General features: G+C 38.8%; 1 protein-coding gene across 2 annotated transcripts; it reads left to right on the top strand.

Moving 5' to 3' along the window:
• The first annotated feature begins 3,671 nt into the window (after positions 1 to 3,671).
• On the top strand, positions 3,672 to 20,126 carry LOC123878962 (angiotensin-converting enzyme-like). 2 transcript variants are annotated; one of them, XM_045926365.1, is made up of 16 exons: positions 3,672 to 3,888; positions 8,895 to 8,971; positions 9,695 to 9,914; positions 10,325 to 10,697; positions 11,926 to 12,117; positions 13,120 to 13,234; positions 14,589 to 14,741; positions 15,159 to 15,283; positions 15,650 to 15,734; positions 16,464 to 16,557; positions 16,727 to 16,801; positions 16,976 to 17,050; positions 17,678 to 17,811; positions 18,769 to 18,867; positions 19,585 to 19,643; positions 20,004 to 20,126. In XM_045926365.1, exons 1-16 carry the CDS (start codon positions 3,808 to 3,810, stop codon positions 20,120 to 20,122), a joined length of 2,076 nt encoding a protein of 691 aa, XP_045782321.1. In that variant the 5' UTR covers positions 3,672 to 3,807; the 3' UTR covers positions 20,123 to 20,126. The 2 variants fall into 2 exon arrangements, with proteins under 2 accessions (XP_045782321.1, XP_045782320.1); XM_045926364.1 differs by lacking the exon at positions 20,004 to 20,126 and having other exon boundaries at positions 19,585 to 19,801.
• Positions 20,127 to 21,180: the final 1,054 nt, after the last annotated feature.

Genomic DNA, 21,180 nt, shown 5'->3' with positions numbered 1-21,180 from the left:
CAAAATAGCTTTATAATAACAATTTCCATGTTTACAACTAAAATATGAAGTGGTGATAGATAGTTGTTAAAACTTTTAAGACTGCTTCCTGTTCAAAGGGTCTAAGGTTCGATCCCGGGCACACACACCGCATCACAATACTCAATTATTTTAGTACTACAAATCCCTATAGCTCAAGGGTAGACTATTCAAATAGTCCAAATTCAAATTCAAATTATTCAAATTCAAATTATTTTTATTCAATTAAACTTTCACAAGTGCTTTTGAATCGTCAAAATAATCTACCACTGGTTCGGAATGCTGTTCCTACCGAGAAGAACCAGCAAGAAACTCGGCGTTTGCTCTTTTCAAATGTACAATTTACAATAATATGCCATACTGTATACAAGCAATTGCAGCGCCGTGTATTGCTGGAGCGAGTCAAATCCAAGATTTTTTGTGATTTACATAATCTTCGATTGTATAATAAGCTTTTTTCAGGAGCATACTTTTAATAGATTTTTTAAACTTGTGTAAAGGCAAGACTAAAATTGATTGTGGAGTTTTATTATAAAATATTACACTCATTCCCACAAACGACTTTCCCACTTTCCTGAGGCAGAGCGTAGGATATGCGAGCCTATTACGGTTTCTAGTTTGCTGGTCCTGGAAATCACCGATTTTTTCCAGAGTTCAAATCAAACATATTATAGTATGTTTACAATATGTAATCTAGCTTTACAATATGTATAAAATAATATTTTATATATCTTTTAATTGCTTGTAAACGGGCTACAAAAATTGCATCTTGCTGGCGATAAATATAACCCAGCAATTTAAAATAATGAATTTTAGAGACTAAGCACATGAGCAATTTTGTCTCAGCAACAATGCAGTTCCAGTGTCAGTTTTCAACTTTATGTTACTGGCTGATGCCCACGACTGTCTGCTTGGATTTCTTTATTTTAAATCCTGTGGGAACTCTTTGATTTTCTAGGATAAAAAGTAGCCTGTGTCCGTCCATGGGATGTAAGCTCTCTACCAAACATCAAAAACGGTTAAACTGTTAGGCCGTGAAAACCTAGCAGACAGATATTAAGGGCAATGCGCCAGGGCATAATCACCGAGATTTCAGAGAATTTATTTTGCAAGACAAAATTGTTGCATTGACAAAGTTGTTCGTCTGAAAAGGTCGGCTATGCAATTGCATCTAGAAATTGTCCGTTTATAAGTTCCGGAAAATAACTTTGTTTTAAAAATATTCATAAAATGATAGTTTTATTTTTATTTATTTTAATAAATAAGTAAAGGGACGTACATTTTTTATTTTATACCTGTCATATTGTAAAAGGGAGTACAATAAGTAATGTGAGATGGGTCATGCTCCAAATAACTTACATTGTTCATTGTAAATTCTATCCTGGTGGAATGGTAAATTTGCTGGTTTTATGTGAAAAGGTCCAAGTTCGATTTTCGGCTGAGGCAAATTGGCGAATTCATAATTCTTAATATTAGGAGACCCCCACTGTAGTATAGATGGATGAACGACATCAAGCGAGGCGCTCAGAGCCGCAGAATATTCATTGTAGGCAAACGCTGACCACAATCACACCTGATGGAAAGTGGTGATGTGACCTAAGATGTGACGCGTTTGCCAAGATTCCTAGTCACTCTTGTTTTTAACCCCCGACCCAAAAAGAGGGGTGTTATAAGTTTGACGTGTGTATCTGTGGCATCGTAGCTCCTAATTTACAAGTGTAAAGCTTTTCAAGTGTAAATTAAAAATTTATAACACCCCCGACAAGTGAAGGTTACAGTAACTAAAAAGAGCTGATAACAGCTTTCAAACGGCTGAACCGATTTTCTTGGATTATAGCTAAGAACACTCTCGATCAAGCCACCTTTCAAACAAAAAAAACTAAATTAAAATCGGTTCATTCGTTTAGGCGCTACGATGCCACATACGATACACAGATACACAGGTCAAACTTATAACACCCCTCTTTTTGGGTCGGGGGTTAAAAATATTTGAATTAAACTCATTGCATTACTTGAAGTTTTGTTTTGTCCTCTGAGAGATAAAACTTAAGTAGGCATTAATAACTTAAATATGTAATGATTGAGGGTAATAAAACACAATAAACTATGTTCTATGCAATCTTGCCAGTATGTCGCACGCGCGCGATCGTCCGTCTCGGGGTGGATACACACGTAATTTGTAGGTAAGAATATATCTGAAGATAAATCTGTAAGGTTGAAATATATAGAGCGCACTTTGACTTTGCTTAGATGTTTCAGTTAAAACGAGACGGTTTTATGTCAGTAGTATAGCGCTGTCTCTTTTTAATAATGTCTTAAGTCTAAGCAAAGTCAAAGTGCGCTCTATAGTTCTCAAATAACTTATAGGTAGTTCGTTTTTTGACGACCTCTCTGGCGCAGTGATAGCGTTGTCCTTTGTAAGTATACTAACACCCGTATTCACAAACGTTACTATGAGGTCTCATAGTGCGCTCGAACGCACAGTGTCCGTTCCACCAATCAGATTACTTGTATCACGTCAATTTACAATGATCTGATTGGTGGAACCTACACTATGCGTTCCAGCTTACTGTGAGACCTCATAGTAACGTTTGTGAATACGGCCGTAAGGACAGTGAAAAACCGTGAACGTTGACACCCTTATGTGGTCAACATTCAATCTACTCATAGGCGAAACGTTTTCGGTCAGTTTCTGATAGGACCTCCCTATTGATACTTGCAGTGTTGTACATAAGTGTTATATCTTGTAAAATGGTACGGAACCCTTTATGTCCGAGTCCGACTTGCGCTTGGCTGGTTTTTTTTTAAATAATAAAGCCATTTACGGGCAAGTGGGGAAAAATAATAAATCGACTTTGCTTGCTTGAATATTTTATATTCTAAAGGAAAAGATGAATATTTACGTAACACCATTACGGAGTCAAATCTGAAGATATCATAAATCTTAGCCCGTGCCGCTCTCATGTGCATCGGCCCATGTTCACCAAACCGTGCACAAAACAAAAGCGGCGGAAACATTACTCCAGTCGCCCACAAGAAAGCCCGCGAGACTGTTTTCTATCTAACACCGACGGAAAATACACTAAAAACTAGCTTTAAACAGTTAAAAACACCCAAAAACATCTATACAACGGACCATTTTGAAAGTTCGATAAAAAAGTTGAATCAACCTGCGAAATTAAAAAAAAAGTTGTAAATTGGCAGTTAAACTTGTTACTTGGACTAGAAATTGTCTCTAAATACTTAAAAAATCACTAAAAAGTTTAAGAATAGGTATTTTGACAAATTAAAAGTCAATAAAAGAGTTCGAAAAAAAACTAGTTACCTGAGAATATTTAAAAAAAAATTACTGAGTGTGCTTTCGTCTTTAAATACATGACTTAGGTAGGTATACAGTAAAAATTGCGTAAAAACAACTAATAACTATCTCAAAAACTGTCAAAATTCACAAAAAATGTATTAAAATTATTATTTTTTGAATAATTTCTGACAATTAATAAAAAAAATTACACGCAGCCACAGCGATACATTTCTAGTTTTTTTTTTTATGGAATTCATTAAAAAATTAAAATAAATTATAATAACTAGGTAAAAAACTTAACTATAAAATAAAGTTGAGTTTAAGTTAAATAATAAGCTTTAAAAAAAACTTTTATTAAAAAAATGCATGTTAACAACAAAATCAATCAATTACAAAAATAATGTGTGATTGATTACTTTGCAAATGAAGTTCGTGCGTTGACTCCATAAATCTGACAGTGTTGTTGTTTTTTTTTTTTTAAAAAAAACATGGTCGGCAAAAGAGTTGCTCTGTTCTGCCTATTTGCTTTCTACACACGGTATGCGGCCGGCGAAGATTACCTCAGGATGGTGAGTGAACCAATTATATTTATCACGATCATGATTGTTATCATCACACATAAAGATCCATGCTCCATACAAATATTATAAATGCGAAAGTGTGTCTGTCTGTCTGTCTGCTACCTTTTCACAGCCCAACAGTCTAACCGATTCTGACGAAATTTGATACACAGTTAGTTTATATCCCGGGGACGGACTTGGCTACTTTTTATCCCAGAAAATCAAAGAATTCCCACAGGATTCCAGAAGAGTGAAGATCTGAAGATGAAGATGAAGTGAGAAGAAGAACCGATTTGTATGTGGTACCAAGGTAGCTTGCAATCCTGACATATGCAACTTTTATCCCGGAAAATCAAGCAGTTCCCACGGGATCTTTGAAAACCTAAATCCACGCGGACGAAGTCGCGGGCATCAGCTAGTAAGAATATAAAAGCACGCCATCATTTATTATGCCTAGTAAAAAGCGGTAATAACTTAGTGGTTAAGACTTCGGCCTACTATTCGTGGGGTATGTAGGATACTCACACAGTACACACGTACATATGTTTTTTTTTGTACAAGTCAGCCCTTGACTGCAATCTCACCTGATGGTAAGTGATGATGCAGTCTAAGATGGAAGCGGGCTAACATGGAAGAGGTATAGCAGTTTTCATTATACCCATACTCCTTTGGTTTGTAATACAAACCAAAGGAGTATGGGTATAATTTGTATACGGCATCGCACCGGAAGGCTACATCGCTTGGCGGCACGGCTTTGCCAGTAGGGTGGTAACTAGCCACGGCCGAAGCCTCCAACAAGATCAAACCATACATTTTAGAAATTATAAAATTCCAAACTCCTGTCGGGAATCGAATCCGGGGCCTCACCGCACACCGCTTACCACTGTGCCAAAGAGGCCCATATTATGATACCCCACTTGGTATAGTTATCTTACTTTGAAAATTGAAACAAATTTTAATTATTTTTTTTGTGACGTAACCACAAATTCACGGTTTTCGGATTTTTTCTTTTACTTGTGCTATAAGAATTACCTACCTACCAAATTTCATGATTCTAGGTCAACGGGAAGTACCCTTCTTTTCTTTTCTAAGGTTTTCTTGATAGACCCAGACAGATGGACAGACAGACAGGCCACAAAGAGATCCTATAAGGGTTCCGTTTTTCCCTTTAAGGTTCGGAACCCTAAAAATATGTATTTCACAGTTGTACCCCCCAGGCCCCAACCGCCAAAACATCGTCACGGTAGCACCCACAGTAAACGGGTTAAGTCGTCTTTTGTGTATTTACGACAACCTTCACGGTGTTACCACGGCGTGACCGGGTTGACTAAATTTTCCGCCAAAACCGGGTCATTTAGGGCAATGGAGCTTAATTGCAAGCGTCTTGTATTTTTGACAATCACTCTAGCGCATTAAATGAAGCCTCGATAGCTCAACGGTTATAGAGCGGACTGAGAGATCCGAAAGGTCGGCGGTTCAAACCCCGCCCGTTGCACTATTGTCGTACCTACTCCTAGCACAAGCTTACGCTTAGTTGGAGGGGTAAGGGGAATGTAAGTCATGATTAAAATGGCTAATATTCTTTTTAAAAAAATTTTTTTTTTTATTCACTATAGGCAAGCGCTTGACCACAATCACACCTGATGGAAAGTGATGATGTGGTCTAAGATGGGACGCGTTTACCTAGAAGGTGCCTATTCACTCTTGTTTTAAAGATACCCGGATTGTAATTGGTAGGAAACACAGATCGCGGAAGAGTATTCCAAACCTTAGCCATGCGTATGAGGAATGAAGACGCAAAAATAAGAGTAAAGAAGTCTTTTTGATACCAACTTAAATTCAGCTTTATTTCTTGTGGCATACAGTTGAAATTTGGATAATAAAGGCAAAACACATAGAGAATAGAGCCAAGCCAACGCCACTAATTTCCCAACTCCGGGCTATTCCGTACTGAGAATTTCTTGTCAGAAAAGCCATTAAAAAAAAAACTCAAAAAACTGTCATTTATTAGTATCCTTAATTTTCCGGCTTCAACGGCCATGCCTGTTGAAGCCGGTTGAAACTGATGTATGGCGACCCCTCCTAGGGTTGAAATCTATAGAGCGAACTTTGACTTTGCTTAGACTTAAGTTTCAGTTACAACGAGAGAGACTTATGCCAGCGGTATAACGCTGCCTCGTTTTAACAGTGTCTTAAGTCTGAGCAAAGTTAAGTCTATACATAGATCTCAGGTGAAGGTAGTATGTGGAAGTCCCTATAAGAGATCCTATGTCTAGCCGTGGAGGTCGTTGATGAAAATGATGATGAATAGAACGGTGAAAGCCTAGTGCATATAAGGTACCTACAAAAAACCGGCCAAGTGCGAGTCAGACTCGCGCACCGAGGGTTCCGTACTCGGGCATTTTTCGACATTTTGCACGATAAATCAAAAACTGTTATGCATAAAAATAAATAAAAATCTGTTTTAGAATGTACAGGTAAAGCCCTTTCATATGATACCCCACTTGGTATAGTTAACTTTCTTTGAAAATTTAAACACATTTTAATATTTTTTTCAATGATTTAACCACAAATTCGCAGTTTTCTGATTTTATTCCTGTACTTATGCTAGACCTACCTACCTGCCTTTCATGATTCTAGGTTAACGGGAAGTACTCTATAGGTTTTCTCGACAGACACGACAGACGGACGGACAGACAGACAGACCTATAAGGGTTCCATTTTTCCTTTTGAGGTACCTAACCCTAAAAATTGTAAACGATACCTAAACTTGTATTTTCACTTGCAACAGCGGGTTACCAGTTGCCACATTGTTTCAGGCTGGCATCAAGTTACGTTATACAGACGGACAAGACAATAGCTATATAGAAATCCGCTTTCGCTACGCCTAAGTGTATTTTAATTGCCATACGAAAATAAACTTTTATTTATCCATCCATACTAATATTATAAATGCGAAAGTGTGTCTGTCTGTCTGTCTGCTACGTTTTCACGGCCCAACCGCTGAACCGATTTTAATGTTTGGTACAGAATTGGCATACATCCCAGGGAAGGACATAGGCTACTTTTTATCCCGGAAAATCAAAGAGTTCCTACGGGATTAAAAAAAACTGAGATCCACAAGGGCGAAGCCGCGGGCATCCTCTAGTTTTGACATACTTAATCATTATCATTTTATCCCAACGCTGACCAGATTGACAGACTTCACATACCTTTGAGAAGATTATGGAGAACTCTAGGCATACAAGGAACCAAAAGCTTAATTCGCCATAATCCGCTAAACCAGTCAATGGTGCAACATGCAGCATGCGATATGCACCGCCCGCCCTCCCACTGCTAAACATGCAGGAAAAGCCAGCCACCAAGCAAGCAATACGCACCACCACCACGCATCACCACATAATTCCCAACACCACTCGACGCACGTTTCGCCCCGACCACCGGAGCATCCTCAGGAGATGTGGACATTACAATGCACAATTTGCAATTGTGGTTTTGGGATTTATGTGGTGTTGCGTGATGGTGCGTATTGCTTGATTGGTGGCTGGCTTTGCCTGCATGTTTAGCAGTGGGAGGGTGGGTGGTGCATATTGTATGCTGCATATTGCACCATACAGATTTGTCTGGTTTAGCGGATTATAACAGATTAAGCTTTTGATTCCTTTTGTATCATGGACTTCCACAAATTAACGTCTGCTTCTATACAACTGACAGACAGTTTTCTCACGATGTTTTCTTTCACCGTTAAAGCAAGTGATAATAATTAATTGCTTAAAACGCGCATTAGGTACCTGGGTAATCTAAAAATTTAGAGGTTCAGGTTTCAATCCACCTTAAATTATAACCACTGGGTAGGTACCTACTTTATTATATGATGTTCCAAGAAAATAATATAATGGCGCTAGTTAAGTTAATATAACCTTGGTTCCACATAATGCACATGTCATACCTAAGTTAATCATTTTAAATTTCATCCGGTACTTAGGAAGATCTTGATTCTTGTGACAGATTTGAAGGCTCTAGAAAAATTTACGAGACTAGCTGACGCCCGCGACTTCGTCCGTGTGGATTTAGGTTTATCGAAATCCCGTGGGAGTTGATTTTCCGGGATAAAAAGTAGCCTATGTGCTAATCCAGGATATTATCTATCTCCATTCCAAATTACAGCCAAATCCGTTCGGTAGTTTTTGCGTGAAGAATGTTACTCCTTGCATACACACACACACACACACATACACACAAACTTTCACCTTTATAATATTAGTGTGACTAGTGTGATTAGTGTGATGAAATGTAAGGTTCAAACCGTTCCAATCCATCAGCATGTACCTATGCGTCCACTGTTGGACATCGTCCTTTTCAAGAGCGCGCCAGCAAACACGATCCTCCGCCTTCCTCATCCACCTTCATCAGGTCATCGGTCCAGCGGGCTGGAGGTCGTCCCACACTGCGCTTACCGGTACGCGGTCTCCACTCCAGAACACGTCTGCCCCATCAGCCGTCGGTTCTGCGACAGACATGACGTCCTGACTGTCCATTGCCACTTCAGCTTGCTAATCCTTTGAGCTATGTCGGTCGCTTTTGTTCGTTTGCGAATTTCCACGTTACGGATTTCATCGCTGAGAAATGACATTTTCTGTTTCCAGTAAATAGGTGTCATTTCTCTGCTCTCCGAAGAAAGATAGCAAGATCTATTTCAATTAAAGTTTTAAGAATCAGACTCAGACAGACAGAAATCTGGAAAACCACAGACACAGATATTAGTTTCTAGAATATGTCTGCAAAATTTCATGGACTTTGGTTGCTTAATATTCAAATGAAATTGGAACTACGATTGTATGAAACGAGTGGAAACGAGTGACGGAGAGAGCCCTGTTAACATTTAGTGTTTATTTCATGTCAATCGGTTCATAAATAAAAAGTTATGTCAATTTAAAGAATCAAAAGGAGTACAATTGTACCTACTTTGAATAAAAGATTGTGACTTTTTGACTTTTTTTTCGTATTAATCACAGGGGATGAACACAAACGCAGCGGAAGCGACGCAGTTCCTTCGAGAATATGACAGAGAAGCTTCTGGAATGTGCTACAGGTGAGCTCATCATCTTCTGGTCTCATCAGGTTTTGTTTTAAAACCTGCAGCATTAATGCTGAGCCGGGGCCTTTTCATCTTGTGCCATGTGGGTGCAGGAAGTTTTTCGATTATTATTAAGTAATTATTAAAAACTACTAACCTACTAACAAGATGAATAAATGAATTTTCTTTCTTTCTTTCATTCTTCTCTACATTTTGAGAACCTCGTAAAATTGATTTAATAAAATTGGTACTTACGAGGCATTTCACTGTGATTAAATAGCTTCATCGGCTGACAGAAGGGCTGGTTCATTTTTTGCGCAAAGGATCAACCTGGCTGTCAAGGGCAGAAATGCAGCCAATATTCCTGGCATCATTTCACGCGGGCATGATCTATACAGTAATTAGATAAAGCTAGCTATGTTTTATTGTAACATCACACTAATATTATAAAGGCGAAAGTTTGTATGTGTGTGTGTGTGTGTGTGTGTGTGTTTGTTACTCCTTCACGCAAAAACTACTGGACGGATTGGGCTGAAATTTAGAATGGAGATAGATTATACCCTGGATTAGCACATAGGCTACTTTTTATACCGGAAAAATCAAAGAGTTCCCGCGGGATTTCGAAAAACCTAAATCCACGCGGACGAAGTCGCGGCCGTCAGCTAGAATCCGTTTTTAATAAAAAAACGGATTCTTATTAAATCACTATATTAAATAAATCATTTTTTTTGTTTTCAGAGTGACCATGTCCCAATGGAAGTTCGTCACCAACATCACAGAGTACAATCGACGAAGAATGCTCGAAGAACTGGCTCTGAGCTCCAAATTCGAGAAGCTATCCTGGAGGAAGGCGGCTGCTTATGATGCTTCAAGATTATCAGATCCTCAGGGAAGGAAGCAGTTGACCAGGATTGTCCAAGCCAGTCGGGCTGCATTGCCTGATGACAAATTTTCTGAGGTAAATCTCTCATTTCTACCACTCTTCTGTGTAAAGAAGAAGAAAAATAAGAATCATTCTTATTTTTCTTTCTTAGAAGATGCTTATTCATTCTTAAAGAATGAATAAGCATCTTCTCCTAATAAGCTGTGATAGTCTAGTGGTTAGAACGTCCGCCTCCTAATCGTATAGCCATATTAAATATCATTTGCTTTAACGGGGGGGAAAAAAAATATATGAGGATATCTGCATGCCTGAGAGTTCTCCAAAATGTTCTCAAAAGAAATCTGCCAATGTCTGCCACTCTGCTGGCATAGTCTGCCACTGGGCCAATGTGGCAGACTATACCCTAACTCTTCTCATTCTGAGAGGAGACTTATGTTCAGGTGTGGGCCGAACGATAGAGTGATGATAATAATCTTCTATTTCAGATCCAACAACTAATAACAGAAATGAAAGAAATCTACAACGCAGCAAAAATCTGTCCCTTCGGCCAGAAACCTTATGACCCTCATGTCCCCAAAATTCCATTCTCCACGGAAACCCCCGAAACCAAAGTCCACCAACCTTACCAACTTAACAACCAGCCGTTCCAGCACTACCAACCTAATCACGAAAATTCTGACTACCCCAACTACTGTGATATGCAACTGGATCCAGAGATTTCCAGGATTTTGGCTCATTCCAGGATTGAGAAGGAGTTGTTGTATGTATGGCAGAGTTTCAGGGATAAAACTGGTCCGAATCTGAAGAATAAATTCATGAGATATGTGCAATTGGCGAACGAAGCGGCTATTAATACTGGTAAGATTTTTACAAGGAACCAAAAGCTTAATTTGCCATAATCCGCTAAACTAAGCAAATTATGAGGGGTCTCTCCGTCACTCGCTCCATACAGACGTAGTTCGTCTCTCATTTGAATACTAGCCAATCATACTCAATGGAGTTTTGTAAAAACGTTCCGGGAACTAATATCTATGCCTGTGGTTTTCCAGATTTCCGTTAAAATATTCGGTTTCAAAGTTACGCGGTCTTAAAAATTCACATACAAATCTTTGAGCCCCTGTAATTTTAATACTACTTACATATTTTTAGAAAAATCTAAAACACCACAGGCACACATATTAGTTTCTAGAATATGTCTGCATAATTTCATGGAGTTTGGTTGCTTAATATTCAAATGAAACTGGGACTACGATTGTATGGAGTAAGTGACGGAGAGAGCCCTGTTAAGCTTTTGGTTGCTTGTATATCATCGACTTCCGCAAAATAACGCCTGCTTCTATACAATGGTAAGATTTTTCTCTTAGATATCAATAGATCGCGATGCCCGAAGAAGTTTTTAGTCTTGTGGGTGGCTTCGGCCGCGGCTAGTTACCGCCCTTCTGGCAATGCCGTACTGCCAAGCGATTTAATGTTCCGGAACGATGGCGTGTAGAAACCAAAGGAGTGTGGGTTTAATGAAAACTGCCATATACAGGGTGTTTGGTAATTAGTATATAATGACGACACGTACCCATGCTACTTTGATCTGATAAACACAATGCTGAAATATAATGACGAAATAAAATTATAAAAATTTCCATACAAAATTAAAACAAATAAAAATTCAAAGTTTTCATGACCCTAACGTGCCCTTACTCACTGAGATCGTTATCTTTAGATAAGCCGAGGCCAACGATCTCAGTGAGTTAGTGCACATTAGGGCCATGAAAACTTGGTCATTAAAAAAAATTAAAATTTTGTATGGAAATTTTTATAATTTCATTTCGTCATTATACTTCAGCATTGTATTTATCAGATCAAAGTAGCATGGGTACGTGTCGTCATTATATACTAATTACCAAACACCCTGTATAAGCTTTCCAGGTTAGCCTGCTGCCACCTTAGACTGCATCATCACTTAACACCAGTCACGGGCTAACTTGTATATGAGTAAAAAAACGGGGTCTGTGGAAGTCCCTACAAGGGTCTTATGTCAGCCGTGGACGTCTATCGGTTAACGATGATGATAATGATGGTAAATTTTCAGGTTACAGAGACGCAGGCGACCAAATGCGAGCAGCCTATGAGGATCCATCCTTCAGAGCGAGTGTAGAAGAGATATACAACCAGGTGGCGCCACTGTACAAGCAACTGTTCACTTATGTGCGAAGGAAGCTGGTGCAAAGATATGGAGAGACCACCGTCAGACCTGATGGTCCTATACCTGCGCATTTATTAGGTGAGTAAGTCTCTGTTAGGGCTTGAACTCCGGAACTCCGGTTTTGGTGTAACTCCGGAGTTTCGAAAGGTTAGAGATTCGTTTGTGAAACCGGAGTTATCATGAACATAACAGTAACTGTAGTTTCGATTTTCATATTTTTAGGAAAAAACCGGCCAAGTGCGAGTCAGACTCGCGCACCGAGGGTATTTTTTCCGACATTTTGCCCGATAAATCAAAAACTATTATGCTTAAAAATAATTAAAAATCTGTTTTAGAATGTGCAAGTAAAGCCCTTTCATATTATGACACCCCATTTGGTTTAGTTATCTAAATTTAAACACATTTAAAAAAAAAAATCTGTGATGTAACCACAAATTCACGGTTTTCGGATTTATTCCTTTACTTGTTCTATAAGACCCACCTACCTGCCAAATATTATGATTCTAGGTCAACAGGAAGTACCCTATAGGTTTTCCAGACAGACACGACAGACGGACAGACAGACAGACAGATAACAAAGATCCTATATGGGTTCCGATTTTTTTTTGAGGTCTGGTACCCTAAAAAGTAGAGCTTTTTCAGCATTCACATGCAATAATGAGTATACATCATAGATGGCGCTGTGATCAGTGAAAGATCACAAGTGGTGGACTAGAATTTCTTGTACGGTGGTACGGATCCCTTCAAGTGTGAGTCCAACTCGCGCTTGGCTGGTTTTTGTTGATAAAAACTGGACTTCGTCTGTGGTGGCGTTTGCTGGCGCGCGTGTTGTGCCTTTTTGAAGTGTTTTTTGTTAGAAGTGGCCGGTTTTTGTGTTCTGCTGGTGTTTTTTGGTGGTGGAACTGACTGGGAAGCGCTCTAAAGGGGCGCCGCGTGTATGTCGGCGGGCGCCGGCACAGACGAAGTCCATACTTATACATATAGTTTCCCTAACTTGTAACTAACTACAAACTTGACATTGGCTAATCAGTGTAAAGTCAGATGAGAGAGAAAAAAATAATAAAAATAATCATCTTTCAGGGAACATGTGGGCGCAAAACTGGAAGTCAATAATGGATTTGGTGATGCCGTTCCCGCAGTCGCCTAACATTGACGTTACTTCGGAAATGCTTCGACAGGGGTTTACGCCACTAAGGTAACACAGAATCTATACTTCCATACGAATATTATAAATGCGAAAGTGTATCTGTCTGTCTATCTATCTGTCTGTCTGTCTGTCTGCTACCTTTTCACGGCACAACAGCTTAACCGATTCTGACGAAATTTTCTACAGGGTTAGCTTATATCCCGGGTACAGATATAGGCTACTTTTTATTCTGGAAAATCAAAGAGTTCCCACGGGATTCCTATTTTCCGCTTAACCGATTCGTATGAAAGGTACCGAGGTAGCTTGCGTCTTTGTAATAATTGATATAGGCAACTTTATATCCCGGAAAATCAAACAGTTCCCATAGGATCTTTAATAAGCTAAATCCACGCGGACGAAGTCGCGGGCGTCAGCTAGTTTGCTATAAAGTCAAAAACTAAAATCCGACTACGATCGTCTTAGTAAACGTTGAAATATTAGGAAAATATTATAGTAAAATTGTTTTTTGCCGCTTGGTATATTTTAATGTTGGAGTACATTTATATTTATGAACTCAGAATGTTCTCCTCTTTCAATTGACGTTCCACTCGATACAATAGCAGAAAAAAATCATAGACCCCCACTTTTTGATGTAACATCCGTTAAGTCAATTTTTTTCATGTAAAATGTAGCCTATGTCACCCGGACCTTTACAACGAATCGTTGTAAAGGTCGTACATCAAAATCAGCCCAGTAGTTTAGGCGCTACGGCGGAACACAGAATCTGGATACAAACATACATACATGGATACAAACATAGACTGCTAAAATCATAACCCTTCCTTTTAGCCTTACCGCAATCGGGTAAAAAATCGACCTGATAGATGTTACATCCAAAAAGTTGGGATCTCCAAAGAGTTCATAAATTTAAATACAGTATAATGTTAAAATACACCGAGCGACAGAAAAACAATTTTATAGTATAGTATATTTATCGGTAGTTCACGGATAGTAATCGGGGTTTACTGGTGTTTAACTGTATTTTGACATTTCTTTGGAGTAGTATTTTCTAATCTTGAATTATTCTACTATATTTTACTACATTAATTGAAATGACTGCTAATCTCCTTTTTTTTTCTCTCTCGTCTGGCTTTTACAATGATTAGCCAATGTCAAGTTGGTAGTTATTTGTAACAAGTTAGTTAAACTATACAAGTATGGACCCCGTCTGTGCCGGCGCTCGCCGACACACGCGCGGCACCCCCTTAGAGCGGTTTCCAGTCAGTTTTAACAAAAAAAAAACACTCCAAAAAGTCACAACACGCGCGCCAGCAAACGCCACCACTGACCACAGACGAAGTCGCTAATCTCCTTATATTTACTATTTTTCGTAAATACTCAGAGATTTGAATTTTTTTTTTAGAATGTTTCAAATGGCGGAAGAGTTCTACGTGTCTATGGGATTGAAGCCAGTGCCTCCAGAGTTCTGGCGCGGCTCTATGCTCGCGCGGCCTCCGCAGCGCAGTGTTCAGTGCACCGCAAGTGCTTGGGACTTCTGTAATAGGATAGACTACAGGTGTATTACCTTTTCCTTTTTTTTAAAGCAAGTGATGCAGCCGAAGATGTAGCGCGCTTAGCTAGATGTCTTATCACGATCTTGAAGGTACCCATGCTAAAATTATCATAAAAAAAATATATCATACTATCACACTTCACACTAATATTATAAAAGCGAAAGTTTGTGTGTATGTGTGTGTGTGTGAGTGTGTGTATGTTTGTTACTCCTTCACGCAAAAACTACTAAATGGATTTGGCTGGATTTGGAATGGAGATATATCCTGGATTAGCACATAGGCTACTATTTGTCCCGGAAAATCAAAGAGTTCCCACGGGATTTCAAAAACCTAAATCCACGCGGACGAAGTCGTGAGCATCGGCTAGTTTGGATATAAGAATAAGTTAGTGAATGATTGGAAGTTTTCTTCTCTTGCAGAATAAAGCAATGCACAGAGGTGACGATGCAAGACCTGATCTCCACTCATCATGAAATGGCACACATACAGTATTATCTGCAATATGCTGACCAACCGCAGCTATTCAGAGATGGCGCAAATCCTGGTAATTTATTTGAAGCTATACTTCTTTAGAGTGTTCTGGAGTGGAGACTGCGTACTGGTAAGCCCAGTGTGGGACGACCTCCTGCCCGCTGGACCGATGACCTGAAGAAGGTAGCGGGGAGAGGGTGGATGAGGAAGGCGGAGGACCGTGTTTGGTGGCGCGCTCTTGGAAAGGCCTATGTCTAGCAGTGGACGCATACAGGGTGATTGAGCCAATATCTACACGCAATTCATAAGGATCTAACAGTTTCAACTATACGTTGATCTTGAATCTCTCAGTCAGTTTTTCCTTTTACTTATAGTATAAGTAGTAATAATGGTAAAACATAACCTAAAATTTATTCATCGTTTGTTGTTTTTGTTACAGCATTCCATGAAGCGGTAGCTAACGCTGCTACGTTATCAGTATACAACATACCACATCTGCAACGAATGGGACTTTACCAAAACAAGTAAGTATAAATTTTTCATGTGTTCATATTACAATTTCACCTATTTCTATTGGAGATATACTATCTAGAAAACTATTTAATTAAATAGCGAATCATTTCTCATATCAAACAATTTACTAATTTTATAAACATGTATTTTTAAATTAAACTCAATAAAAGTGTTCAATAAATATGGACCCAAAGTACTACCCTGAAAACACGCATAGCTATATAGTAGGTAGATAGTTCAAAATCTTAGCCGTGATTGAAATAGCTGGACTTTTAAAAACAGTTTACATACTTATGAAATACTAGAGGATGCCCGCGACTTCTTCCGCGTGGATTTAGGTTTTTAAAGATCCCGTGGGAACTGTTTGATTTTCCGTGATAAAAAGGTCCCTATGTCAATTACAGGGACGTAAGCTACCTCGGTACCAAATTTCAAGTAAATCGGTTAAGCGGATGGGTCTTTAGGAAAATCCCGTCGGAACTCTTTGATTTTCCGGGATAAAAAGTAGCCTATGTCCATCCCCGAAATATAAGCTGACCCTATACCAAATTTAGTCTGAATCGGTTATACTGTTGGGCCGTGAAAAGGTAGCAGACAGACAAACACACTTTCGCATTTATAATATTAGTGTGGATTATAGCTGTTTTAATTTAATTATTGTTATCTTTATTTAATGTGATAAATACAGTCAAAGGCCTGGCATAAATCCAAATATATTTTTTTGAAATGTTTTCTGTTAGGTCCCACGACCCGTATGAAGTCGGTATGAACTTCCTGATGTCCATGGCTTTGGAGAAAGTGGCTTACCTGCCTTTCGCATTTATGGTTGATCAGGTAACATATTTTTCTTAATGATAATAGTAATTAATGGTGAAACCGGTCTTTGCAATTTAAAACCACTGACATTATATATATAATTAAGATGTAATTAAGTGGATGAGAGCTAAAAATTGTTTTTGAGGAAATCTCGTGGATAAGAACAAAAATTATATTATATTTTCAGTGGCGGTGGTCAGTATTTGAAGATGGTGTACAACACATGAACGCAAGATGGTGGCAAATGAAGTTAAGATTTCAAGTAAGTTAAAAACACCTTAAAAATCTCAAAAAGTAACTAAAAGCCGCAAAAATTATGACGGAATTTAAAATATTAGTGGAAGAGGTTCCAACCCTCAGCAATGAGGATTAAGACGTAAACAAAGAACTAGATAAAGCTAATGATGAAGACTTAAAATTTGTTGCAATTTTTCAGGGTGTGACTCCTCCGATAGTGCGAACAGAAGCAGATTTTGATCCCGGATCAAAATATCACATCATATCTGACCAGGTAACTTTGATATCTAATTCAGTATTCACAATGGAATCCTATGTGCATATAGGATAGAATTCTTCAGGATTCATCTTTTTTAATTCGTATTTACTTAACTTTAGGAATTTGTGTCTATTGGAACTTCTAGAATCTATCCCCTCTTCTACCAATGAAAGAGGTCTTTAATTTGCGTGTTTATTCTTCTATCAGATTTTGTCATGAAAAATTATTTGCTTAAAATAGTTTTGTAACAATATTTTTCATCTATTTCTACATCAAATTCAACATTAAAAACCTAATTATACGTTGCATTATCGCTTTAATATTTACAAAGCTCAAACTTTATACTTTTTAAACACTTATCTTCTCCTTTCACCAAAGGTTGCCTGGTGGAGATTGCTCTAAGCAATAAGGTCGCCTTTGCATACAATTGTCTTTAGTTTTTTCTGTTTCTTCCTTTTGTGTTGATTATTTCATGTTTTGTGTGCAATAAAGTTTTTATCTATCTATCTATCTATCTTTATATTTTAAGTAATTATTTACTAATCCTTTGTTACTATTATACGAGAAGGTATTTTAGTCAGGGTTATTAATATCTTTAGTGTTACACCCAGAGATTTCTTTATTTGTTTCATCAATTGACAGGAATACATCAAATACTTCCTAGCAACGATCCTGGAGTTCCAGATCTTCGAGCAGCTGTGTGTAGTGTCAGGATATACAGGTCACCTGTATGAATGCGATGTCTACAGGAGCAGAGATGCAGGGAGACTTCTCAGGTATACCCCTATACCGCTATACCCCTACCCCTATACCCCTACCCCTATACCCCTACCCCTATACCCCTACCCCTATACCCCTACCCCTATACCCCTACCCCTATACCCCTACCCCTATACCCCTACCCCTATACCCCTATACATCTATACCCCTACCCCTATACCCCTACCCCTATACCCCTGTTGAAATGACAATAGGGGTAAGGACGCTCCGCACACCCGCACAGCCCGCGAGCTAACCCGGTGCGGGATAGTGCGGGTGACGTGCGGGTGTGCGGGGCGTTCCCCCGCTTCATACCCCGATTGCCATCTCAAACCTGTCGCGTACTATATTTGTTGTATACTAAATAAAAAAACCGGCCAAGTGCGAGTCAGAATCGCGCACCATTAAAATCGGTTCATTCGTTTAGGAGCTACGATGCCACATACAGATACACACGTCAAACTTATAACACCCCTCTTTTTGGGTCGGGAGATAAAAAACCGGCCAAGTGCGAGTCAGACTCGTGCACCCAGGGTTCCGCACTCGGGTATTTTTTCGGCATTTTGCATGGTGAAAAACTATTATGCATAAAAATAAATAAAAATTCTGTTTTAGAATGTTCACAAACACACCACAAACAGGCAAAGCTCTTTTATCACGCTAATTATTATTATTATAAAGGTGAAAGTTTGTGTGTATGTGTGTGTGTATGTTTGTTACTCCTTCACGCAAAAACGACTAGACGAATTTGGCTGAAATTTGAAATGGAGATAGATAATAACCTGGACTAGCATATAAGCTTCTGTTTATCCCGGAAAATCAAAGAGTTCCCACGGGATTTCGAAAAACCTAAATCCACGCGGATGAAGTCGCGGGCGTCAGCTAGTAATGTGATACTCCACTTGCTATTATAGTTATCATACTTCGAAATTGAAAATACAATTCTTCATTCATAATTATTTTGACATTTTCAGTGAAATAATGCAGCCCGGAGCTTCTATGTCAGCGTCGGATATAATAAGAAGTATGACTCGTGGCAAGACTAATAGGATATCGCCGGAATCTCTCGTCAAGTTAGTATCAACTAGTAGTATAGTTAGTAGTATAATAGTTAGTATTCAACTTAGTATCAAGACCTACCTACCTACCAAATTTCATGATTCTAGGTCAACGGGAAGTACCCTATAGGTTTCTTGACAGACAGACAGACAACAGTGATCCTATAAGGGTTCCGTTTTTCATCTTGAGGTACGGAACATTTAATTTATTTAGTTAGGATTACAACATGGATTTACCAAATTTCATGATTCTAGGTCAACGGGAAGTACCCTATAGGTTTCTTGACAGACACGACGGACGGACGGACAGACAGTCAGACAGACAACAAAGTGATCCTATAAGGGTTCCGTTTTTCATCTTGAGGTACGGAACATATTTTAATTTATTTAGTTAGGATTACAACATGGATTTACCAACTTTCATGATTCTAGGTCAACGGGAAGTACCCTATAGGTTTCTTGACAGACACGACGGACGGACGGACAGACAGTCAGACAGACAACAAAGTGATCCTATAAGGGTTCCGTTTTTCCTTTTGAGGTACGGAACCCTAAAAATATTCGAAATTCAATTGAAAATATAGTTTCGTTTGTGATTGGTTGGTTTCTCAAAATAGTTAACGCCCGCTGAGAATGTTGTCTCTGTCATTTGTATGGGATTGCGTAACAGAGAGAGCCTATCCTAATTTCTTTCTGGAGATAGCGTAGGTATAGCTATTTCTCATTTTCCAGGTATTTCCGTCCATTGGAACTGTGGCTTCGCGTCCAGAATCGTGAAGAACAAGTCATAGGTTGGAACTCCAACTTACACGACGTAGCCCTATTTGCCCCCCAGAGGGGGCTGTCAAATAATATCTGCCTGTCATTTGTTTTGTTACTTACCTCTTTGATTACTGTAAATAGTTTGTAAGGTTGTTTTTGTAAGGATTAAGTAATATTTTTGTTTTAATATTTGTTTTACTAAATCCTGTGGGAACTCTTTATTTTTCCGAGATAAAAAGTACCTATAGCATTTATGTTTGTTTTTGGAATGCAACCTTTTTTAAATTCAGATACAAATTAGCCCTTGATTGCGATCTCACCTGGTGATAAGTGATAATGCAATCTAAGATGGAAGCGGGTTTTGTGCATGATTTCTAAACAAGTCATAGGTTGGAACTCCAACTTACACGACGTAGCCCTATTTGCCCCCCAGAGGGGGCTGTCAAATAATATCTGCCTGTCATTTGTTTTGTTACTTACCTCTTTGATTACTGTAAATAGTTTGTAAGGTTGTTTTTGTAAAAGGATTAAATGATATTTTTGTTTTACTGTATGTTTTTTTTAATCCTAAATCCCGTGGGAACTCTTTGATTTTCCGGAATACAAAGTATAGCATATTACCTATATCTGTTTCTGGGATGCAAGCTGCACCAAGTTTCGTCAAAATCGGTTAAACGGATGAGCTATGAAAAGGTAACAGACAGACAGATACACTTTTACATTTCTAACATTACTAGTTTATACCCGCGACTTCGTCAACGTGGTCTACATAAACTTCAACCCCCTATTTTAGCCCGTTAAGGGTTAAATATTCAGAAACCCTTTCTTAGCGGATGTCTACGTCTAACTATCTACATGTCAAATTTCAGCCCGATCCGTCCAGTAATTTGAGCTGGGCGTTGATAGATCAGTCAGTCACTCAGTGAGTCAGTCAGTCAGCTTTTCCTTGTATATATTTAGACTAGCTGATACCCGCGACTTCGTTCGCGTGGATGTAGGTTTTTTAAAATTCCCGTGGGAACTCTTTGATTTTCCGGGATAAAAAGTAGCCTATGTGCTAATCCAGGGTATAATTTATCTCCATTCTAAATTTCAGCCCAATCCGTCCAGTAGTTTTTGCGTGAAGGAGTAACAAACATACACACACACACACACACACACATACAGACTTTCTCCTTTATAATATTAGTGTGACTAGCTTATGCCCGCGCCTTCGTCCGCATCAACTACACAAATTTCAAACCCCTATTTTAGCCCGTTAAGGGTTAAATATTCAGAAACCCTTTCTTAGCGGATGTCTACGTCATAATAGCTATCTGCATGCCAAATATCAGCCTGATCCATCCAGTAGTTTGAGCTGTGCGTTGATAAATCAGTCAGTCAGTCACTTTATGGCTTATATTGTTATATTTAACCCCCGACCCAAAAATAGGGGTGTTATAAGTTTGACGTGTGTATCTGTGTATTTGTCTGTGGCATCGTAGCTCCTAAACTAATGAACCGATTTTAATTTAGTTTTTTTTTTTGTTTGAAAGGTGGCTTGATCGAGAGTGTTCTTAGCTATAA

The sequence above is a fragment of the Maniola jurtina genome, chromosome 27 (genome assembly GCF_905333055.1).
Source record: "Maniola jurtina chromosome 27, ilManJurt1.1, whole genome shotgun sequence".
NCBI lineage: Eukaryota > Metazoa > Arthropoda > Insecta > Lepidoptera > Nymphalidae > Maniola > Maniola jurtina.
Note: the sequence above shows the minus strand (reverse complement) of the source record. Positions and strands in the feature narration are given on the sequence as shown.